The sequence below is a fragment of the Dryobates pubescens genome, chromosome 10, assembly GCF_014839835.1.
Source record: "Dryobates pubescens isolate bDryPub1 chromosome 10, bDryPub1.pri, whole genome shotgun sequence".
Lineage (NCBI taxonomy): Eukaryota > Metazoa > Chordata > Aves > Piciformes > Picidae > Dryobates > Dryobates pubescens.
In genome coordinates, this window is record NC_071621.1 from 7,676,929 (window position 1) to 7,700,267 (window position 23,339).

At 39.6% G+C, this 23,339-nt stretch overlaps 1 protein-coding gene across 1 annotated transcript in view; it reads left to right on the forward strand.

Moving 5' to 3' along the window:
- OCA2 (OCA2 melanosomal transmembrane protein) overlaps window positions 1-23,339 on the forward strand; it is a 219,560-nt gene that overhangs the window by 94,359 nt on the left and 101,862 nt on the right. Inside the window, exons 11-15 of the mRNA XM_054164621.1 lie at window positions 108-173; window positions 1,244-1,300; window positions 2,719-2,843; window positions 6,955-7,093; window positions 20,257-20,389. Coding sequence (XP_054020596.1) covers window positions 108-173; window positions 1,244-1,300; window positions 2,719-2,843; window positions 6,955-7,093; window positions 20,257-20,389 — 520 coding nt within the window. The remainder of the gene's footprint in view (window positions 1-107; window positions 174-1,243; window positions 1,301-2,718; window positions 2,844-6,954; window positions 7,094-20,256; window positions 20,390-23,339) is intronic.

Sequence of the window (23,339 nt, forward strand, 5' to 3'; positions counted from 1 at the left end):
CAATTTCTATCTTAACTTATTTAAAAGATTCATCCATCAAGTGGAGTTTATATTTTATAGTTAGATGTTTCATGGCATTCACTGATAATTGAATTTTTTGATTGCAGAGGCCAAGTATGGTCAAAGTGGTAGAATGGATTGATTATGAGACATTGGCGTTGCTCTTTGGCATGGTAACTAAAATGTATCTTTTGCTCTAAATGTGCTGAAATAATTACATTCAATATGGAGATGTTTGCTTTTTAAATGTTTTGCTAATTGTACTTTACTGAGGCATGTTATGATGAAAACTTGGGCCTTAAGGGATTTATCAAAAAAAGGAGCTAACCTGAAGAACCCTTTAAAAAATGTTGATCCTTTTCTAGTTTTTTAAATCTATAAACTGTGTTGATAAGATACTAAAAATATCCTTCAGGCTTATAAAAGGAAAGATCTGTTTGAGTTCCAAGTATTATCACTCTCATTATCTTGTTAATTTTGTTTACTCAAAACCTTCCTCAAACACAATCTGCTGGAAAAGTGATTTCCTTTTTCTTAGTCAGTTCTATGCAGAAAAAGCAAAGAAAAATGAAAAATGAGGACACAAAAGTAAAGGACAAATATCTGATCTGATTGTAATCATATGTTTATTTAATTTCTTTGCCCAGAGCGATTTATGGTAAGAAGAGTTTTCCAAATGCTACTAATCTCTAATACAAAATGTACCACATAAAGAGGAAAATGTGCAATTATCTGTTGCCATTCTGAGCTTTTCTTATTTCCTAAAACTGCTCTCCATTTTACCCACAGAAGAAGAAAGAAGGAAAAAAACTTCTGTTGGGAGCAAAGCTGTAATGAGAGGAATGTTTCCAGAAATGTAGGAAAACACAAGTAATTCTTCGATCCTCAGTTTTCTGCCCTATGTAGCGCCTTACCGCAGAAAGCAAACACACTTCTTGACTTTTTGATTAATGACACAAGGGAGTTACACTGAGAACTTAATGTATGATGCCCACTTGGTAACTACAAATAAGATTAGATGAGACTAGTATGACATTTACAGATTGTTTTTGTTGAGAACTAAATTTCATGGCACATTAACAAGAGATATCTGGTAACTGTAGTGGATACCCTAAGATGATAGTGATGAGATTCTCAGACCTGTGTCAGGTAAGGACTTTGATCAGGATCACAAACTACCACTATTTGGTTTTGTGTGATAATTAAGTTGCAAGCTATTCTCTTTTTCTCCATCTTTTGGTAGATGGTTTTGGTAGCCATATTTTCAGAGACTGGATTCTTCGACTACTGTGCAGTAAAGGTAGGGTTATTTTGCTACTCTTAATTATTACTGATTATTTAATCAGATCTGTTACACTAAACACTATCTTTGAAGAACTTTTCTTAGGGCAGTGTGTACTTAATCACATTAGAAATGTCAGCAGTCAGCTTGTAATTTTCAAAAATCTTTATGGGGTTGAGAAGAATCCCTTAAAGTAATTCTGTTTCTACAGGAGAAAGTGCCCTCCCTCCCCCAGTAGTGTATGCAAACATACAAACAATATAAAACTGTGCTATTCCACTGACTTCCCCATTTCTGCTGCAACTTATAAAAGACTAAGAGAACTGGGGCTGTTTAGTCATGAGAAGGCTGAGAGGAGATTTTGCCAGTGTCTATAAATACCTGAGTGGTGGGTGTCAAGATGAAGGTGCCAATCACTTTTTAGTAGTGCCTGATGATAGTACAACAGGTACAAGCTAGAGCACAGGAGGTTCCATCTCAACACAAGGAGACACTTCTTTATGAGGATGAGGCACTGGAACAGGCTGCCCCGAGAGGTTGTGGAGTCTCCTTCCCTAGAGATTTTCAAAACCATCCTGGATGCATTCCTATGTGGCTTGCTGTGATGGGTTAATGCCCATCCTGAAAGCAGGGGGTGAGGGCTTGTAAGAGCATTGCCCTCCCTGCAGGGCATTTCCCCCCTCCCTGTCCAGCAACGGTATAAAAAAAGGGGGCCAGTTAGCTCAGTCGGTAGAGCATGAGACACTTAATCTCAGGGTTGTGAGTTCAATCCTTCAGTGGGTGGCAGTGTCCTCTCATACACATGTGATCACACGTGAAAACAGGCCACAGACCTTTGCACAATAGCAGAACCAAAGAAAATTCTGATGAATTGGTGTAAAGCAAGTTCTACCCATGGTGAAGGACTCCTTCACATGCTGCAAATCTTAATTTTCTGGAGAAGAGTGGAATGAAAGAAAAGTGACAGGGGCTCTTTTGAGCACAGATCCCCCAGACAAACATAATCAGACACAGCCCCTGCCTACATAAATGCCCCACTCACTGCTGCTCTGAGGATGAGGAAGGTGTCCCAGTGTGTGGAAGGAGTGGGAGATGTGAACCACATTAGTCCACTTGGTCATGTAGGCAGCATATGGGGACTCAGCCCTACTCCTTCCAGAGACCCCTTTCATGGTTGAACATGGAGATCAGATTCTCTTCTGACTTATCTCTTTCTCTGCATGATGGAAATGCTTGCCAACTTCCACTTATTTATTTATTTTTTCTTTCCAAAATTAATTAATATGGGAAAGGGTGCTGTTGGAGGTGCATGGAGCAGTAAGTGCTCTGAGCTCACTGTGGGCTCATATTTGATGAAGTTGTCTTATCTATAATTTTTTAAAAGCTAAAATGGAGTGATCTAATCCCTTAATTTTATTTCTGTTTGGTTTTATCAGGCTTATCGATTATCTAGAGGCAAGGTGTGGGCCATGATTACACTTCTGTGCCTCATTGCTGCAATTCTTTCTGCATTTCTGGACAACGTTACTACTATGCTGCTCTTTACTCCAGTAACCATAAGGTACTTTATTGTTATGGTTTTGGACTTGGTCTTTTATAGACAGCAATAAGTAATAGACATGTGCAAAATGCTTGTTTGGACTTTTTTTGATCATCTAAATGGAAATAAAAACTTCAAATGCTCATAGAATTATCAAGGTTGGAAATAACCTCTAAGATCATCAAGTCTGTCAGCTCAACATCACCATGCCCAATAAATGATGTCCCAAAGTGTCATGTCTCCATGATTTTTTAACACCTCCAAGAATGGCAACTCCACTGCCTCCCTGGGCAGCCCATTCTAATGCCTGACTAATTTTTGGTGAAGAATTTTTTCTTAATATCTAGTTAAACCCTCCCTTGGCGTAACTTGCAGTCATTCCTTCTTGTCTTATCTCCAGTTACTTAAGAGAAAATACCAACACCTACCTCCCCCCAGACTCCTTTCATGTAGTTGTAGAGAGCGGTGTCTCCCTCTCATCTTCCTCATCTCCAGACTAAGTGGTCCCAGTTCTCTCACCTGCTCATTGTAAGTTCTCTAGAGCCTTCACCAGTTTTGTTGCCCTTTTCTGGACATGATGCAGCAACTCAGTGTCTTTCTTGTAGTGAGGGACCCAAAACCGAATACAGTGCTGAGTATATGGGCATGATCACTTCCATGGTTCTGTTGGTCACACTATTCCTGATACACGCCAGGATGCTGTTGGCCGCCTTGGCCACCTGAGCATACTGCTGGCTCATATTCATAGTTTATTGTTGTAGTAAGGTAAAGAGCTAACATTTTCACATGTTCTGTTGCCTTTTCCCTTTCTGTTAATAGTAAGCACATATCTGAAGCCAATTATAATGCCTTGGCAGCCAACTATTCTAGTTCATCTCCATGTCTGAACTGCAATAACATATTGCAGCAAATGCTCTCTAGCAGATGAAATTTCTTTCCTGTAAACAGGGTATTTTTTAAAATAAAGCTCTATTGTTCTTTACTGGCTAATATCCAATTTGAGGTAGTAATTTATGCCTTAGCACAGTTGTTATCTCTTCTAATACAAATCACAAACAAATTAAAAATACTATCCAGATTTCAAGTAAAAGCTTTTTTTGCAGGAATATAAATCTCAGAATTTTCTTCCTGCTGGTGATCATGACATTGGTACAGCCACTGGTTAATTTCACAACTGGAGATTAGATCTTTGGAATTTTTAATAGAGAACAGTGAATTTAATTACTTAAGATATCTGTAAATTAATAACACATGATTTGCAACTGCATTTAATCAACATGCGATTATAAATTACAGCTTAACCTGAATTTAACCTGTGTCTGGCCAGGCAAACCTGATTAATCCAGTCAAGTTTCAGAAAGATATAGTGTGGTTTTGAAATGTGTAAATAATGTAATGTTTGCAGTCATTATCATATTAAAGTACACAAAATTCTATTAGGATATGCTCCCACTTTAAAACTCAGTGTAAAGCAACAGAAAACAATCTTACAAGTAGAATTTATTCTATTTTGGGAATCATCTGGTGAATGAAAGCTCCATTTGTCTTCTGTCTGATTATATTTTGGTGAGATCACTTTGCATTACTCCAATCAGTAATCTCTCCCCCAGCAGTAAGCAATATTGGAACCATTAAACACCAAGTTTCCTTAGCTGTGTTGCAGAATATTTTGCATTAACTATAAGTGGAGACAGATTGAAATCCAGATGTCAATGCATCATGAACTACCTACTGCTCACAGGCAGAGCTACTGTAGCAATTATTCTGTTTTCAAAGAATTATAGAGAAGCTCAAGTAGAAGCGACCTCAAAAGATCGTTTGGTCCAACCTTCCATAGGAGAGGGAGTGGAGTCTAGATGAAATTGTCTGTCACCCTGTTAAGCCATATCTTGAAAACCTCCAGCAACAGGGAGTCTACCACATCTGTGGTGAGGTTGTTCTAGTGGTTAATTGTCCTTAGTATAAAAAAAAAATCCTTCAATTGAGAAGAAATCTTTCCCAGTGCAGCCTGTACTTGTTCCACTTTCTCTTCTCCATAGATGGCTTCCTGTGAGCATTCTCTTCAGTTTTATATCAAATGAATTTCTAACACTGAAGAAAGAGATACTCTGTATGTGGGAAATATTTGCATTTAAATCAGTATCAAAGCTAAAATTTTATCCCATCTAGTAAGACCAAATAATTGCCTATTTCTAAAAGCTTCATGCTGGGGATCACTTTTTGCTTTTGTCTTACTGTCATTGTTTTCAGCCCTCGTTTACAGCTTCACTATGTTGCACTGTGTTGTCATTGCCATGGAGACAAAGCTTACAGAAAATCCTATTGACTCTATGAATATAAAGATTTATATTTCCATTAATAAGCTGCAAAACATGATACTGGTTTCACTCGACACTTTGTAGTAAGCTGACAAAAATTTCAGTAACTACTTGTTTTTAGCTATAGTTTATTTTCAAGATGATACTTTGTTATTTAAAACAAAAAAAAAAAGAGGAAATGCTTTTAGCCTTGGAGAATTGTATAGCCAGGGTTAAGTAAAATCAACAGCTTTCATTCTACCATGTAGCCAACATATTGTAATGGGTTTATACTTTGGGTTTGACCCTTCCTGGTACATATGAGAAGTTTTTTGGTTTTTTTTTAAAGGTATAACTAGGTTCATAAAAAAAGAATCTCTAAAGACTAGCTAAGGTTATGTTTTGAAACATTGAGAAATCAAGGAGTAGTGAGGTTACAGTTACAATTGATACCGTTGGGCTTGTTGTACTACAAAGTACTTTTAAACTGGGTAATTTTATGCTGTTGGGGAAATAGTGCAGTTTTGCACAGTTATTTTGTTGTGGAGTTTTTATGCGTTGACATATGTATCATATGACTTTTTTCTGACTTTTCAATTGACACTCTTGGTGACAGGATAAGTGCATCAGGGTAAGCTTTTGTCCAGTATACACTTATCTTTGAAATATAGGTTTTAATAATACTGGCTTAGACTGAACAGTAAAGATCATCTCTTCCTTCAGGGAACTCCACATGTGACAGCACTACAGCAAAAGCAATCCCGATAAAGCATTCTAGCCTCCCACTCTTCCCCTAATCCAGTATTAGGTAGAGAGGGCAATAATTTAAGTGTGACCTCCATCTTTATGCACTGGAGCAATGTTTTGATAAGCCATGAACAGGAAAGCAGTAATTCCTTATTCCAGAGTGCTTAGGTGTGACCTTAACTTTCAGCCTTTAATACTATGGCCCAAGTTTGAAGTAAAATGTGTGCTTCAGAAATGAGCAGATTGTGCAGTTCTGTGCATAAATGAAATTTGTGTGAGTTGAAGTAATCTATGTGAAGATAGCACTGCGTGTAAGTGGGCTCTGAATTGAATTGGATCATGAGGTTACTCAGTCAACCCCAGTATGTACCAGAGCACTTAAAGATGCTTTAGAAACATTTTACTTTTCCTTATTAAATAAGCATCTTGCTAAAGAACTATTCGATGTTTTTGAGCTGTTCAAAACTTTTGGAGGCTTTTTTTAACAATGAGGAAAGTGCATTTTCTACTCTTGTTGCATTACAAATAAAAATACTTAAGATCAAGCTTTAGAGAAGGGGCAAAACAGGACCAAAGCAAACTGGATAAACTGAGGCTGAAAACTGAGGTAACTAATAGATGATTCATGTCTAATAGGGCTGTGGGTGCAATCCTCTACCACTGCTGCCCACTAGAAAGTTAGTAACTGATGCTGAGTACAGAGCCTGTGGTTGCCTAGAAGATTATTTTTTTTGGTGGGTAAATACAGCCTGGGAACCATGGTTTAAGAAGTTTTATCATGCTGAAAATATGAAATGCTGTTTTCTGTGTAGTCCAACTCTTGTAGTAGTTGATTACTTTCAATGACACTCTTTTAAAAAGGCATTAATTTGGTAACCATTTATTATTGCATTATATTTGTGTGTTTATATTGCAATGATTACTGTAGCACATATAATGTAGCACAATTAAAGCTTCAGCAATGTGTACACAAATTGTTTAGAATCATGCAATTTTTCAGTGAAGTGACTGCCTTTTGTAAATTTTGGACATTTTAAGGTAATTTAGTCATAGGAAAAGAGGTTTATTTCATTCTCTTTATATTGCAGGCTCTGTGAAGTGCTTAATCTGGATCCTAGGCATGTCCTGATTGCAGAAGTAATCTTCACAAATATTGGAGGGGCTGCCACAGCTGTTGGAGATCCTCCAAATGTGATTATTGTTTCTAAACAGGAGCTGAGAAAGGAGGTAAGTACTGCGAGCTGTTTGGCTACTAAAATGAAGTACTGTTGTTGACTTACACAGCACTGAACCTCCTCTTCCCCCAGACAGTCATATAAGCAGAATATAATACACTTTTTCTGTCATGCTATTCCTTTCTTAGTAGGATGATTAGACAGAACAGAGTGATCTTTTGGGGGACAAAACTGTGAGGAAGAATAGAACTTTTGTTATAGACTGAGAATAGCCTTTTTTTTGTTTGTTTGTTTTTTTTAATGTTGCTGGTGCAATTGCTTGCCAATGGCAAAGTGAAGAAGGAAGCAAAATGACGAAGAGCTGCAATGAGAAAGCAGCAATCTGAAAAAAAAAAAACAACCCACCATCCAAAACCCAACAAACCCCCACGTAAATCAAGATGAAAATCCAAACTTTTTTCAGAATACACCTTCTCCCAAAAGTGAAGTCTATTGAGGTAATTGAAAACCAGAAATAGTTATCCATATGCAAATCTCTACATTTTAAGTGGCTGCATTTCCCCCTCAGACCCACATCATACAGGAGTCCACTTCAGGCAGACTTTGTCCTTCAGCTGCAGCCCAAGCATATATGAGGGGTGAGAGAAGAAGGGTGGGAGGCTCCTCCCATGCAACATGGGTCACAGCTGGCTCCTACCTCCTGCCAACATTTTGATATCTCTAGGCTGCAATGGCAAATTTGAGCTTCCAATGTTTGGCTTTTATGGCATTTGATTTTGCTGAGTGGTTGGTGCTAAAGGAAAGGCTATGGTGGCTGGTGCTGGGTGGGACTGCAGGCAGGACTTCAGACACCTGCCAGTGAGACTGTCCCAGTCCCTCCATCTCCTCCCATCCACATGGCGCTTTCTGCCTTGTGAACAGGTTGAGACACTGCTGGCAGGTGTTCATGTCTGCAGCCTTTACCTTCTGCATAGAGCTGAGGTTTGCATGATTTTTTCATGCTTTTGGTTATAGCTGCCCCCCTGAACAAGAGGGCATCAGGTATCACTTGATATGCCACCAGTCTCTGGTAGGCTAGGGGCAGGACAGAGGCCATCTTCTCTGGAGGTAAGGGACAGTCCTTGCTGGGATGGGGCAGCTCTGCTCTCTATCTGTCCCTTCACATCCATCACCAGGCAGCAAAATGGAAGGTGTAGTAATGTAATGCGTTAAGTCCATAGAGCAGCAAATAAGTGTGTTCTGTTTTGGCCAGGTGTCATAAACTCCCCAGATAAATACATTAAAAGAAAATCAATGGGCTAGAGTGAAAGTACCTGTGAAAAAAATGCATAAAATTCTAGATTTTTAAAATCTATTTTGGAATCAATTGTTTCTATTGCTGCAATAAAACCAGTTGTCTTCTAGTTAACTAAATATACTAAAATTAATTAGGTACTGTCCAGGTTGGAAATTGCCCTTGAAAATTAATAGTATTTAATAAATTTTTTCCCTTCAAAATATTTGAAATATGCTGCAATTAGTTTGTTTGATTGATGACTTTGGAGACTGTAATATTTGTGGCTAAGGATTTGATAGTTAAATTTTACATTTTAAAATATGAAATCTGTACAACTACTGAAACATTTTTTCCCCCCTAAAAGCAAATAATTAGCACCTGTCATGAAGGTCATTTTCCTAAATGCACAGAAGCTCATAATCTCTGTAGAACCTTTAGAAATTGCTATAAACATGGGAAGCAATTAAGCAGTCACACTGAAAGGAAAGAATTTAATGTTTCTCTTGAACAGGATATTGATAATTTTAGGAGAACTCACATGTATAATTTCCCTAGAAGATGTGATGTAGAAATTCTGTATTTGAAACAAATACACAAACTTGTCCAGTGTTTCCACCCTGGATGTTTTCAGATCTTTGGTTGTATCACAGAAATCAGGAGATAGTAAAATGGATCAGATTCAATACAGGACCATGGGACTTGTACTGCTTCTTTCCCATATTCTCAACTGTTATATCTATGTACATAAGCAAAAGAGGGTCAAAGACTTATCTTTGGCTCTGAGGCAAGGTGGCATGAACTGGCTTATGCCCTCTCTGCTTAGGGCTCACCCCTCTAAAGGAGATTTGGGAGATCTGGGAGAGCTCTGGCAAGAGTAACTGGATAAAGCCAAGCGTGAGGGCAGGAAGGGAGCTTAACCATCTGGCCTCTTACAATCTGCACTGTTGATCTAATAGTTCAATTCCAAATTTCTGTCCGCCTGTTCCAGCATGCTCTCTTTTGCTCACAAGAAGAAACACAGGCATTGTTGTCTCATGTACCAGACCAGTTATAGAGAAGGCTGCTGTGAGGAAAGGCTATACAATTAAACACAAATCTGCCTCTGAAATGTGTGGAATGTCTGTTGTACCAAGTAAAATTTATTATTTTTATTTTTTAAAAAAAATATTTCAGAGGTAAAAGTTCTGGAATGCAATAATGTCATTTTGGAAACAGCATCTTATGCAGTATTTTTTATAGTATCTATTATGATATTTTCTACAGAAAACACCTGGGGTTCACCTCTTCTAATTATTCTGGTCATGTTTTTTGCCATTCCAGAAAATCTTTGTCCTTGATATTGCCATTGAAATTCCCCTTTTAATCCTCTTCTGCTTCCTTGTCACTGTCATTTTTGCTTAGTAAATACAGGAGTTCTTGGGCTTCTAGGAGTCGGAGTAGTGCATTACACTGTGTAGTTGGGTTTTTTCCTATTTTATTAGGTATGATCAGGAGATGAATTGTACTAGTTTTTCCTCAAATTTTACTGTTGTTCATCAGCCTCTAAAAGCAGCCTAGTAAGATATTGTGCAAATTTACACATTCTTAGGAAACCTTGGTTTTTAAATCAATACAAAATGAAATGCATCTCTGTTACTTTGGGGGCTGTTGTTGGGTTATAGAGATAGAAATGCTTTACTGTTTGTTTACGGTAGTTCTGGAGATATTTTTTCTCCCTTGGTTCTGGGGAAATCCCTTTTCATATTAAGAAATTTTATTGAAAGTATCTTTGAATAAATAAGCATTTTGTTACAGTGTACTCATTAAAATGTAGAGATAAATCTGTTTATTTGTCTTCTCATACAAATGGATGCCAAAAGGATTTTGTCTTTGTAGTAATGTTTAATGTATAATACTGAGATATTCCCCACCACCATTCCTGGAATGAGTGAAAGATTTGCATAAGAGACAAAAAAGAATTGTTGTATCCTTGCTTGTTCTTAGTTACAATTGGGGAAGTTTCACAAAACAGAACTTATATTTCCATTTTAGGGAAGGAAAATAGAAGTTTTCATTATGTGTAAAATGAAAATTTATTTAGTGAATACAAAACTCCTAAAACTACTCTTTACTACCTTCAGAGTACCACTACTGAGTGGCCACCGTTAGCTTTGAAGAGATATGCGCTTCAGGCTTTGGAATTCCATTTTTATATATATAATAGGGCATGAGCCAGTTCAAATTGGTCATTGCTTTTAGAAAGGTTGAACATTAAATACTCTGTATTTGGGAACTTCAAAAGTGTCTACAAGCACATCTTTGAAATCAGAAGTTGCTTGTGCCATAAGCCTCAGCCGTTATTACAAATTCTTTAGAGAATGCATGGTGAGGAAGTCTCCAGAGCAAAATGATGATGTGAATATAGTGTGCACTGTATATCCAGTTATAATCTGCCTAAAAGAAGTAATGATAAGAGCAAAGGCAGTTCTAGCGTGTGCTTGCCACTGGATTATAGCCTCTTATTTACTGTCTTTCTTAGCATGTAACAAAGCTTCTGTCTGATGTTTGCTGAGGATTTGGGTGTTTCAGCATCCCATAGTTACTCTTGTCATCTAAAAAGAAATCCCTGCAAAACGAACAGCCACCAGATTCTCCTCCTCTGCCTTTGGGAGACTTTCCTCCTTCATGCTAAAATTTAGCATGATGCAATATTAGTTGATGATATTTAGTGAAAAATTGTGGTACCAAAATTCCTGAATAAGAGTAGGGAATTCTGGAGAACATATGAGAGAAAGTCCTAGCACTGGCAGATTGTGAAATAGATTCCCATAGTTTACAAGGCTTTTTCTTTTGAGTTTGCTGGATACAAGATTGTTAAAACTTTTAATCAATTTGTAGAACTCCTGCTCATTTTGCCAGTGTTTCACTGATTCCTTTTCTCAAGAAAAAATTAAATCCTAGGTAAGGCATATAAAATAAAATTTAAGGGTTAATGGCTGATTTCAGAGGGTTTTTTTTAACCACTTCTGAATGTAGTAATCATTAAAGAGTATAGTGCAAGACAAAAAAAAGGAGGTTCATCAGTTTCTCAGATATTCATGCAACTGTGTTAGACAGGCAGTGATTTCTGGCTCAGTAATATCATGAACAGTTTCCCCTGAGACAATGTAGACCTCAGCTAGAAAGGATGTTTAAACCAATATGGAAATAATACATTAATTTTGCTCTTCCTCATTTTATTAGTTTTATGTATGTAAGCATGGGGCATTCTGGCTAGAAGCACAGTATTTGCTACCCCCTGGATTGCTGCACCTGACCATAATTTTTGCTTTGTCTTTGCTCTAAAGTGGCAGATATCTCCTGGGAAGGTCTGAAGCACTAGAAGTTAATTTCACATTTCCAAAAGCAACAATAAATAAATTTAAAACATATCAGGATGACAGCAAGTTAATATTTCGGGAAAACTATAATACTTCCTCTTAATATGAAACTGATATATTTGACTTTGCATTTAAAACTAAACCAATCAAAGATACCGTCTCTACTTCAGCTCTGAATCTGTAGATGGTAGAACCTTTAGGCTCTTGCCCTGCTAAAACAAAATTTTTAGAATTCCTCTCAACTGGGTAACAGGAGAAATTTAACACAAGCAGTGTAGCCTCCAGTAAGGGACATTTGAAGCTTGTATTGTATTTATCTGGTGGATTGAAATCTCACAGTAGAAAAGTATTTCTTGCCTACTCTGCATGTCAATTCTATTTCAGTCTATTGTGCAGGAAAAAGGAAATCTTTATGAAAATGACATTTTGTGGTATGCAGCAGATGTGAGCACTTTAGTGTGTTTTGATAATGCTGAATTCTGGCCTCAGCAGTACTGAGGACTTGGGAAGTATAAAATACATTATCTACAGGCACAAATTATATGAATGTAGGCTCTGTGGAGATGTTGCATACCTTTTCTAGAGTGTGGGAAAGGGAACAGAAGCAACTGATAAAGAAAGTGTGCCACCATCTTGCTATCCGCTGATGCACTGCTTGTGCTTGTGATATGATGTATATCCCTCAATCTCCTAAAGTTCTTCACAGGGTGCCAGTTAACTACTAGTTACCTGACACTCTCTGGTGTGAAATCTGCTTTACCCTTGCCTGGAAGCATATCCTACGTGCTGCAAAGAGGCTGGTGCTGAGCAGCCAGCCCAAAATACTGAGCTGGGCAGCAGACTGTTTTTCACTATGAGCCCTTCTGGTATCAGGCATAGAAAGGACTCATCTTCCTAAGGGCTACAGTGTATCAGTTCTCTGTTCAAGACTGGTGATTGCCAGGGTTCATTTTCACTCACTGGCTTTTGTGGATCAAAGCTAGGAAGTAATGGATAGCAAACCTGGGAGCAAGGAATGGGAAGTGAATTGAATCCAGCCTTGCACTATCACAGGCAATACTGTCAAGCAAGCTTGTTCCTGAAATAAGCATACTCTATGTTAGAAAATTATTTGTTTCAGCTGAATTAGAAAGCTGTTCTGCAGTCACAGCAGAGTGGCATGTTTTCTCTTTCTTCAGAGATCTTAGAGATAGAAAAATCAATATGGTGATATTATGAACTTTAACAAAATCCTGGATCTCAGTGCTGCTAATCTCTTTGAAAGGTTTGGGTAAACTCTGGGTAATGGTCCAAAAAATCTGGTAGATAATTCTTTTCTCTTTTGATCATTTTGAAGACTCATATGTCAGGAAGCTGTGTTAATCCTGACGCCTTCTTAAGAGCATTCTTGTTTCCATCTCATTTCTATTCCTTTCAACTATCAGTCAGACCTGAGACCTCATTTTTAACCTCAGTATTTTAGTTTGCTTCCTGAGATAGTGTTATTTTCATTTTTATAAAGAAATTTGTGTTACAGGTTTCAAGTGACACATTTCTTGTGCTGTAATTTTATTTGAGAAGATTCTGCATTGTGACATTTCAGTAGCACAGCACAATTGTTCTGCTCTGAAATTGGTGCAACATTCAAAGTGTAGAGGCCAGTGACTTTGTAAAACTTTGCATTTGTTTGCAGCAAGCTACTTACTTGAATTTCATTACTTACTAAAGATCCATTAATATGTGATGGAGACAGCACATACTAAAACTTGAGAGTTTCCAAGGATTTGTTGGGTTCCTGTTTCCTGCAATATCTTTATATTTGACTATTCCTGCAGACATACTCTGCCTGGTAACTGGTATCTTTCTTGATGATATGGGCATGTTGCTACCAGCCTAAGAATACTTCATCTCCACCGCTTTTTGTAAGACTAGAATGTGTGTAAAAGTAATTTTCTTGGTTTGAGTATTTTGTGATCAAAATTTTCTGATTCTTCTGGCCAAAATTGTCTGATTTTTCTATAATCTTTCTATAATCATAGACAGAACCCCTGTATAAATTTGGTTTATTGTCCATTTTAAGTGCATGCAATTAAATAAATGCACATAAGGGATACGGACAGAGTCACAGAATTAAACAGGTTGGAAAAGACCTCAGAGATCATCAAGTCCAACCTATTGCCTAATACCTAACACCTACTGATAACCAAACCATGGCTCCAAGTGCCCCACCCAATGTTTTTTTGAACATTAACATGGATGGTGGGGTCTCAGTCCAGAGAGGGAAAGAGACTCAGTTCTTTTGAATATTCCGGTGTTGTGAAATTAGAGGCACAAACGAGGCCAAAATACCAACAGCTAGGCTATTTATTACACAAATAAAGTGGATGGATCAGAAGCGGAGAGAAAGAAGATAGAGAGGGAGAGAGAGAAGAGAGAGAGAGAATAGGAAAGGAATTATTTTACCACCCCCCTCACCCCACCAAGACAGTTTGAGTCTGTGGAGGAAAGGTGCTGCAGGAGATGTTGGGTCTGTAAAGAAAGGGTGCTGAGGCTTTGGCTGTAGAAAATATGTGGTCCTCTGGGCAGCCTCTTCAGTTCCATGTGTTGCAGCAGGCAGAACTTAGGACACAGAGAGAGGGTTCTGGTTCTTCTAGGCTCCATGGTGAGATGTCTCTGTCATTTTTCCTCTCCTGGTATTCTCTCTGTCTTTCTTCAGACCAGTATTGCCCCGGGCTTTTCCTTCTCTCATGTTTTCCTTCTCAGCAGCATTGTCCTTCTCTTGTGTTTTCCTTCATCTGTGTTTTCCTTCCGCTGAGCCAGTAGTTGCTCAAGTCTTTCATACACTTTTTAGTCCTTAGGTATGTGTCCAAGTGTTGTCCTCCAGGAAATCAGGGGCCAGTTGTCCTGAAGTCTGAGGCTGGTGCAGCCAAAAGAATTTTGGGGTTTTTGATCTTGGTAAACTTTCTACTGCACCAGGCCAGCTGGCAACAGATGGAGTACATCTGTCCTAGAGAAGGGGAAAGGTCACAGTATATGAGAACAGCCTGTCCCCCAAAGGTAAAAAGATTCTGGGAAGGGAATTGGTAGGTCTCATCGACAGGGCTTTAAACTAGTTTCAAAGGGGGAAGAGAATGAAACTAGTCCCCTCAGGCAAGAGTCTGGGGGTGATAAGCAAGAGTCAGAGGTCAAACCAGCAGCCCAGCTGCAGTGCATGTACACTAATGCATGAAGCATGGGTAACAAACAAGAAGAGCTGGAAGCCTTGTTGCAGCAGGAAAGTTATGATGTAGTTGCCATCACAGAGATGTGGTGGGATGACTCACATCACTGGAGCGCTGCAATTCATGGCTACAGGCTCTTCAGGAGAGACAGACAAGGAAGAAGGGGTGGAGGGGTGGCCCTGTACATCAGGGAGGCACTAGATGCCATTTAGATGGAGATTAGGGACGATCGGGTTGAATGCTTGTGGGTAAGAATTAGAGGGAAGACCGGCAGCTGGCCTGCAGAGCTGGCAGAAGGAGCCAGGGAGCTGCATAGTTTCCCTATGTTCCATGAGCAGGAGATTGGAGCTCTCCTCAGCTGCTTGGAGCCCCACAAGTCCATGGGATCAGATCGGATCCATCCTAGGGTGCTGAGAGAGCTGGCAGATGAGCTGGCCAAGCCACTCTCCATGGTTTTTCATCAGTCCTGGCTCACTGGAGACATCCCAGAGGACTGGAAGCTGGCCAGCGTGGTGCCCATCCACAAGAAGGGCCGGTTGGATGAGCCAGGGAATGACAGGCCTGTCAGCCTGACCTCAGTGCCAGGCAAGATTATGGAACAGGTCATCTTGAGTGCAGTCACACAGCACTTAGAGGATGGCCAAGGGATCAGACCCAGCGAGCATGGATTTAGGAAGGGCAGGTCCTGCCTGACCAAACTGATCTCCTTCTATGATCAGGTGACCTGCCTGGTGGATGTGGGCAGGCCTGTGGATGTAGTCTACCTGGACCTCAGCAAGGCCTTTGACACCCTCCCCCACAGCAAACTCCTGGCCAAACTATCAGCCCATGGCTTGGATGGGAGCACACTGCATTGGGTTAGGAACTGGCTGGAGGGCCGAGCCCAGAGAGTGGTGGTGAATGGTGCCACATCCAGCTGGCAGCCAGTCACTAGTGGTATCCCCCAGGGATCAGTGCTGGGCCCCATGCTCTTTAACATCTTTATTGATGATCTGGACGAGGGCATTGAGTCCATCATCAGTAAATTTGCTGATGACACCAAGCTGGGGGCAGGAGTTGATCTGCTGGAGTGTAGAGAGGCTCTGCAGAGGGACCTCGACAGGCTGGAAAGATGGGCAGAGTCCAAGGGCATGAGATTTAACACATCCAAGTGCTGGGTTCTGCACATTGGCCACAGCAACCCCATGCAGAGCTACAAGCTGGGGTCAGAGTGGCTAGAAAGCAGCCAGGTAGAGAGGGACCTGGGGGTACCTGGCTGGTCGATGGTAGGCTGAACATGAGCCTGCAGTGTGCCCAGGCAGCCAAGAAGGCCAATGGCATCCTGGCCTGCATCAGGAACAGTGTGGCCAGCAGGAGCAGGGAGGTCATTCTGCCCCTGTACACTGCACTGGTTAGGCCGCACCTCGAGTACTGTGTCCAGTTCTGGGCCCCTCAGTTTAGGAAGGAGGTTGACTTGCTGGAACGAGTCCAGAGAAGAGCAATGAAGTTGGTGAGGGGTTTGGAACACAAGCCCTACATGGAGAGGCTGAGGGAGCTGGGGATGCTTAGCCTGGAGAAGAGGAGACTCAGGGGTGACCTTATTACTCTCTACAACTACCTGATGGGAGGTTGTAGACAGGCGGATGTTGGTCACTTCTCCCAGGCAGCCAGTACCAGAACAAGAGGACACAGTCTCAGACTGCACCAGGGGAGGTTTAGGTTGGATGTTAGGAAGAAGTTCTTCACAGAAAGAATGATTGGCCATTGGAATGAGCTGCCGGGGGAGGTGGTGGAGTCGCCATCATTGAAGATGTTCAGGAGAAGACTTGATGGGGTGCTTGGTGCCATGGGTTAGTTGTTTGGTTGGGTTGGATTGGTTGATGGGTTGGATGCAGTGATTGTGAAGGTCTCTTCCAACCTGGTTTATTCTATGTATTCTAAGTCCTCCTGTCTTACTGTTGAAAACGGAGACAAAGAAGGTATTTAGTATCTCTGCCTTTTTCTTACCTTTAGTTACAATGTTTGTCCCCAAGTCCCATAAAGAGTGGAGGTTCTTCTTGCCCCTCTTCTTAGCATTAATATATTTATAAAAATGCTTTTTATTGTCCTTCACAGAGGTGGCCAGCTTAAGTTCTAACTGGGCTTTTGCCTCTCTAATTTTTCTCCTATATAATCTAACAACATCGTTAAATATAACTCAAGTTACCTCCCCTGCTTTCCAAAGGCAATACACCCTCTTTTTTCCTTAATTCCTTCAAGAGCTGCTTGCTCATCCAAGCTGGTTGCCTTCCCAGCGGCTGATCTTTCAGCACATGGGCACAGCCTCTTCCTGTGCCTTCAAGAGTTCCTAGCTGAAGTAGGTCCAACCATCCTGGGCCCCTTTGTTCATAAGGGCTGCTACCCAGGGTACTTTCTGGGTTAGTTGCTTAAATAAGCTGAAGTCTGCCCTCCAGAAGTTGAAGGTAAGTGTTTTGTTGTTTTTTCTCCTTATTTCCCTGTGTATTGAAAACTCCACTATTTCATAATTGCTGCACCCTAGACATCCTACCATCACATCTCCCACCAGCCCTTTGCTATTTGAGAACAGCAGGTCAAGCAAAGCCTCACCCCTGGTACGCTCACATAACAGCTGTGCCAAGAATCTGTCCTCCTAGGAACCTTCTGGACTGCCTTCTGTCTGCTGTGTTAAGTTCCCAGCAGATATCTGGCAGGTTAAAGTCACCCACAAGGACAAGGGCTAGTGATCTTCAGATGACCTCCAGCTACTTGTAGAATACTTCATCTACCTCTTCATCCTGGTTGGGTGGTCTATTACAGGCTCCAACCAGGATGTCAGTTTTGTTAGCCCTCCCTCTGATTTTAAGCCATAGGCATGCAATCCATTCATCCTTAACCTCAAGTTCTGTGGCGTCAAGAGATTCCCTAAGTGCAGGGCCACCCCGTATGTACTTTATATACTTTGAAGGCAGGTCTTAAAAACATGGAGCCTTTGCAGAATTCAATTTTCCAGTTCCTATTTGTAAATTCCTTGGAGTTAGGAAAGTCGCTTTCATTTTTCATAGAAATGTCTCCTGTAGCTCTGGATCTTGACTTAATTGGCAAAGGCCTGTCTTTCTCAGCATTTATACAAACTGAATTGTAAATCTCTCTTGCAGAGATGCCAGTCATTTGACTGGCTGACTTATTATGTAGGGAAACTGAATGGAGATATATTATTTTCCTTAGTGGTATCACATTTTTATGTCTGATTCTTCAAACAATCGCATTCTAATTCATGAAGAGACTTCTTTCGACTTTTGCAAAAAGAAATGGTGCTAGCTGAATTATAATAAAAGGCCAGCAAATTACCAGGTATACATTTTCACCTTTTAGAGGCTGAAGTGTAGAAGAGGCAAGGATTCTGCTATTAAATAGTAGCTAAGGATGATTATTTATTAATTTTTTTTTAGCTCATGAAGCTGAAACCTGTATTTCAGTATGATCAAATTCTAATCCAAGGTCTGCATATTTATAGTTTAAGTTTTATTAAACTGTCTGCAAACTATGGATTTTTGTAAAAGATCTTTATCTGGTGATGAGAGTTCTTTATGACCTTAATCAGCTCCTTGTGTCGGTAGCCTTTTTATTATGCCCTGTGGTGCAATAGAGAATAGTTGTTTTTTCCCTTTTTTGTAGTTAGAGACATTTCAGCTGTGACATTTACACATAAATTCTTTTAGCAGGAGACAGTATAGAAAAACACATATTTAATATAGTAAGCCCCCAACAGTCTTAGCACACAGGAGGTAGTACCAGCTGATACTGCATGGGAAGCTGTTTTGGCACTATGGAAGGGCCTCTAGGCAACACACAGGTATTTTGTAAAAGGCAAGTCCCCACAGAGACATAGAGGTGTGGCACATGGAGATCCTATGACTTTCTAGAGCCAGTGGGTGTTCTGAAAACTCAGTCTGAACAACTTGAGCTATCCAGGGCTGAGACAATGCTTTCTTCCAAGCTCTGCTGAGACCACCTGTTCACTCTGTGAATATAAGACAGTACCTTGCTACCAGAGTACCTGGATGTGATCCCCCTTGGAGTTTCAAGGACTTTGTTTGGACAGGTTAGTGATGACTACTTCAAAAATTCTCAGACCAAAGGCTAACCCTGATCCACTACATTGTGCGTAATATGGTATCAAATAATTCAGTTGAAAGGGGCCCTGGAGGTCATCTAGTCCAATGTCCTACTCAAAGCATGACTAACTTTGAAGTTTAAGGGCAAGATGTCACCATTCTTATTGTTTTTTAATATAGTCTACCTAACCTTTTTGAGAATACTTTCAGCAAAATGTGAGGAAGGAATGTGTCCATTTATTGAGCAGGCAGAAAAATAAACAATATATCGACATTGGTTAGGCCACACCTTGAGTCCTGTGTCCAGTTCTGGGCCCCTCAGTTTAAGAAGGACATCGAGACACTTGAATGTGTCCAGAGAAGGGCAACAAGGCTGGGGAGAGGCCTTGAGCACAAGCCCTATGAGGAGAGGCTGAGGGAGCTGGGATTGTTTAGCCTGGAGAAGAGAAGGATCAGGGGTGACCTCATTGCCCTCTACAACTACCTGAAAGGTGGTTGTAGACAGGAGGGGGTTGGTCTCTTCTCCCAGGCACCAGAACAAGAGGACACAGTCTCAAGCTGTGCCAGGGGAGGTTTAGACTCGAGGTGAGGAGAAAGATCTTCACCGAGCGAGTCATTCGTCATTGGAATGGGCTGCCCAGGGAGGTGGTGGAGTCGCCGTCCCTGGAGGTGTTCAAGGGGAGATTGGACATGGCACTTGGTGCCATGGTCTAGTTGTGAGGTCTGTTGGGACAGGTTGGACTTGACGATCCTTGGGGTCTCTTCCAACCTTAGTTATACTGTGATACTGTAATACTGTGATGTAACACTGTTATTGTGCAACAGCATCGTGAATTTAGAAAAAATCGTGATTCAGGCAGAATTTGTGTAAAAATCCATTTTGTCCTTAGTTTAAAACAAAAGCTGGTCATTAAATTGTGAGTATTTATACGATCCAGTGTGTTTTAAAATTAATTCAATAATTTCAATGAAAAGTAAAAGGTCATTATTCAGTTTTCATTGTTTGTTTGGATTTTTAAATTTTTTGGGGGGTAATTCTATCCATGTCAGGAACACAAATTGCTTTTCAGAATAACTCATAATGTAATTTTTCAGTTCTTTGAATTCCAGTATAATGTTTCTCATCTCCTTGAAACAGATTATACGCAGCATGCTGCACTTGGAACGGACTTTATTGCTTTATATTTATTATTGGTTTCTAAAGTACACATAGTTCAGTATTTTCCCCTGTAGGTAATACAGAAAAATAGCTGATTTTCAATTTATGTTTTCATTTTTATTTCCAGGGATTGGATTTCGCAGCCTTCACAGGGCATATGTTTGTTGGTATCTGCCTTGTTGTTCTGGTGTCCTTTCCATTTCTCAGACTTCTTTACTGGAACAAAAAACTTTACAATAAGGAGCCGAGTGAAATTGTTGGTAAGTGTAATCCTGAAAACATTTTTGTTATCACTAAGTTGAATATTTGCCAAACAGAAATGGAAAAGTACCAGCTACAGTATTGTTCTCAGATGGAAGTTCCCACTCTTCTCCAGTCTATGTATATTAACTTTTTAGCTAATAATTCAGATTTTATTTTCAGTTGTGATATTTTCTGACTTTTAAAAATAGATATTTTTCTGGTGCTGGTATTGATGTGTTGATAGGAATTATTAAATATCTTTCAAACTGCACAGGGGTATTTTGCATAATTTGTAGCCATAGATTTGAATTCCAAGGTGTTCTGTATTACAACAGATAATATCTCCTCGGGGTGCTAAGTTCAGAACCTAGCTTTGCAAATATCCCAGGCTTCCCTTATGACAGGCATAGAGCACTGATGCATACCCTCACTGCTGCCTTGCATCCACTGGATTTTTTCAGGAAACTTTTCTTGGTCTGTGGTCAGTGAAGGACATTTCATCAACAGTAGAAGAATTTTCCAAGTTCTTTCCACCTTGCCTCTGTGGCTCTTCCAACCCCAAATTTCCCCAGTGCATAATTTCTATAATTCAGTTGGAGTAAGTCTATATCCTTCTCAGGCTGCTCACCTTATAGTTTCTAGAGGTCTTGGCAATGGTGTTTCCATGGCTGTTGAGTATGTCAGTCCCTTTTGTGCTCATCCTTTTATGTCTTCTAGTCAGTTTTAAAGTGTTCATCACTGTTCTCAGGCTTGTGTTTTGGCAATGAACCTTAACAATAACCTCCAAATGTTCACAGTTCCCTGGGATTGTTCTTTTTTTTTTTTCTTTTCACTTTTGCCTACAGAAGACATAGGATCCAGGCTTCTAACTGAGCATGCAACAGCTGTTTTAATGTGCTGTATGACATCTTTGAAAAGGTGAACCTGAGCGTGTGTGGGGTCTGTTTATCATAGGGAAGACAATCTTTGATATGGTTGAGTTAACTTGGCTCTATTTGTAATCTGTGGAGAAAGGCAAACCCATCTAAAGACTGATGTAGCTGTCTACAACAGAACAGATGTATTACAGTCCCCAAAAGTTTACTTCTCTCTTTTAAATGTAAGGGGAGTCCAAGGTGACTAACTCAGGGACAGAAATCTTCATGCTAAGTAACTAATGTAGGTTACATGTGTACCACTTGCAATGACTTGCCTTGTTCAAGGGAAAGTTAGCTTTAGGAGTAGGATTTTATTAAAAAGATATATGCCTATGGTACATTTGTACCATGTCTCTTGAATCCTATCTGATAGAAAAGTCAGTGAAGAGACTTCATTGCTTGGGAAGTTAGCTCTTGTGCAGATAGTCTGTTTTGACAAATTTCAGCATCCATTTAGCACAAGACATGCTCACCTACCTGTTCCTAGCTCCAGGGACCAAAGTCTTTCCCAGTATTAGAAACCAAAGCATTCTTGAGGTGTTCTAGAGGTGATAGTACCTAACTGTTTTCTAAGAGAATTAATGAGAACTTTCCTTCTATATATTTGCTGGGTTTAAGATATGTATTTTCATTTCTGTACCACAGTAAAATGACAGAGGCTTTTTGTACCCATTTATCCTGACAGCAAGAGAAATAAAGCAATGAACTCATCTCTAAAATGCTTAGATATGTCTCTGTCACACTACAAAGTAAGATTTTTCAGAAAGCCTACAATAATTTCCTTTTCCTACATTCTCATACTAGGGAAGGATGCTACAAGATGTCTTCCTTACCTGGTAAATAAATCTATTGACTACATACTTCTGGGTAAAACAAAGAAGAGACTTTACCACCAGACTACTTCTAGCTCACCTCAGTTTACACTACCTCACTGTCCATTCAAATAGCTAGAACTTTGTCTTGGGTTCCAGAAATGCCTTTAGCGAAAGGAAGTCAGTGAGAATTGACAGTGCTAACATGCAGAAAGGGATGCCTTCCTCTCCTAGCCATAGGTGTGCCTTAAATTTGTCAATTTCAAATCATTAATGTTAAGTTTTGTCTTGTGGGAAGGCATCATTACCTTAAATAAATATTCATAGAAAACATAAAAATAAGCATTCTGATCTCTGTCACGGGTGAGTTACCTGCTTGCCTAGTTGAAGTCAGTATTTGGTAGAGGGGTGAAAAAGCTAAGAGATAAATCCATTCCTAAGTTATCTTCAGTAGTTTATTGAAATGCATAATCTGAACAGGTAGGGAGTTGACTCATGTTTCTACCCATTCTATACAGAGCTCAAGAATGAAAATCCTATGAGCTGATCTCTATGAAAGGAATATTTTAAATTTTTTTTTTCTTTTGGGGGGAGGAAGGGAACATTTGTAACCTGCCAGATGAACTCCTTTGTAATTACACATTGTTATAATAAAATATTAATTTTCTTTGTCCCCTAGAAATGTATTAGTAAATGTGCAGTACTCAGCAATTTTGGGTAACTTTTAATTTGCATAACTAATTTATTTCTTTTATTAATTTATTTTCTAATAAAAGCGATATCTTCATGGACATTTCCATAGGTTTATTATATACTTAAATTACCTTTAAACGTGCCAGCTTGCAAGGTGTTTTGAGAGAATTACTATCTAAACAATCATAAAATTCATTCTGCCAGTTGTAAGAAATTTTGATCTGGACATAATACCATTAATTTGTCAATATGTATTTAGAAAATACAATTGTTTAGGTGGTGTTGGATTGGTTGATGGGTTGGACACGATGATCTTGAAGGTCTCTTCCAACCTGGTTTATTCTATGTATTCTATGTATTCTGATTGTTGATCTTTTTTGATATATAAACTTTTAAAAGCATATGGTTTGGAATTTTAAGAAACCAAATATTCATAACACTTTCTAAATTAATTTGAATAGTATAGTTTATTCACTGACATAATACTTTTGCCAGTGAAACATTGGCTAGCATATTTCCCTCAATTAATCTCCTGGTAATCTTTG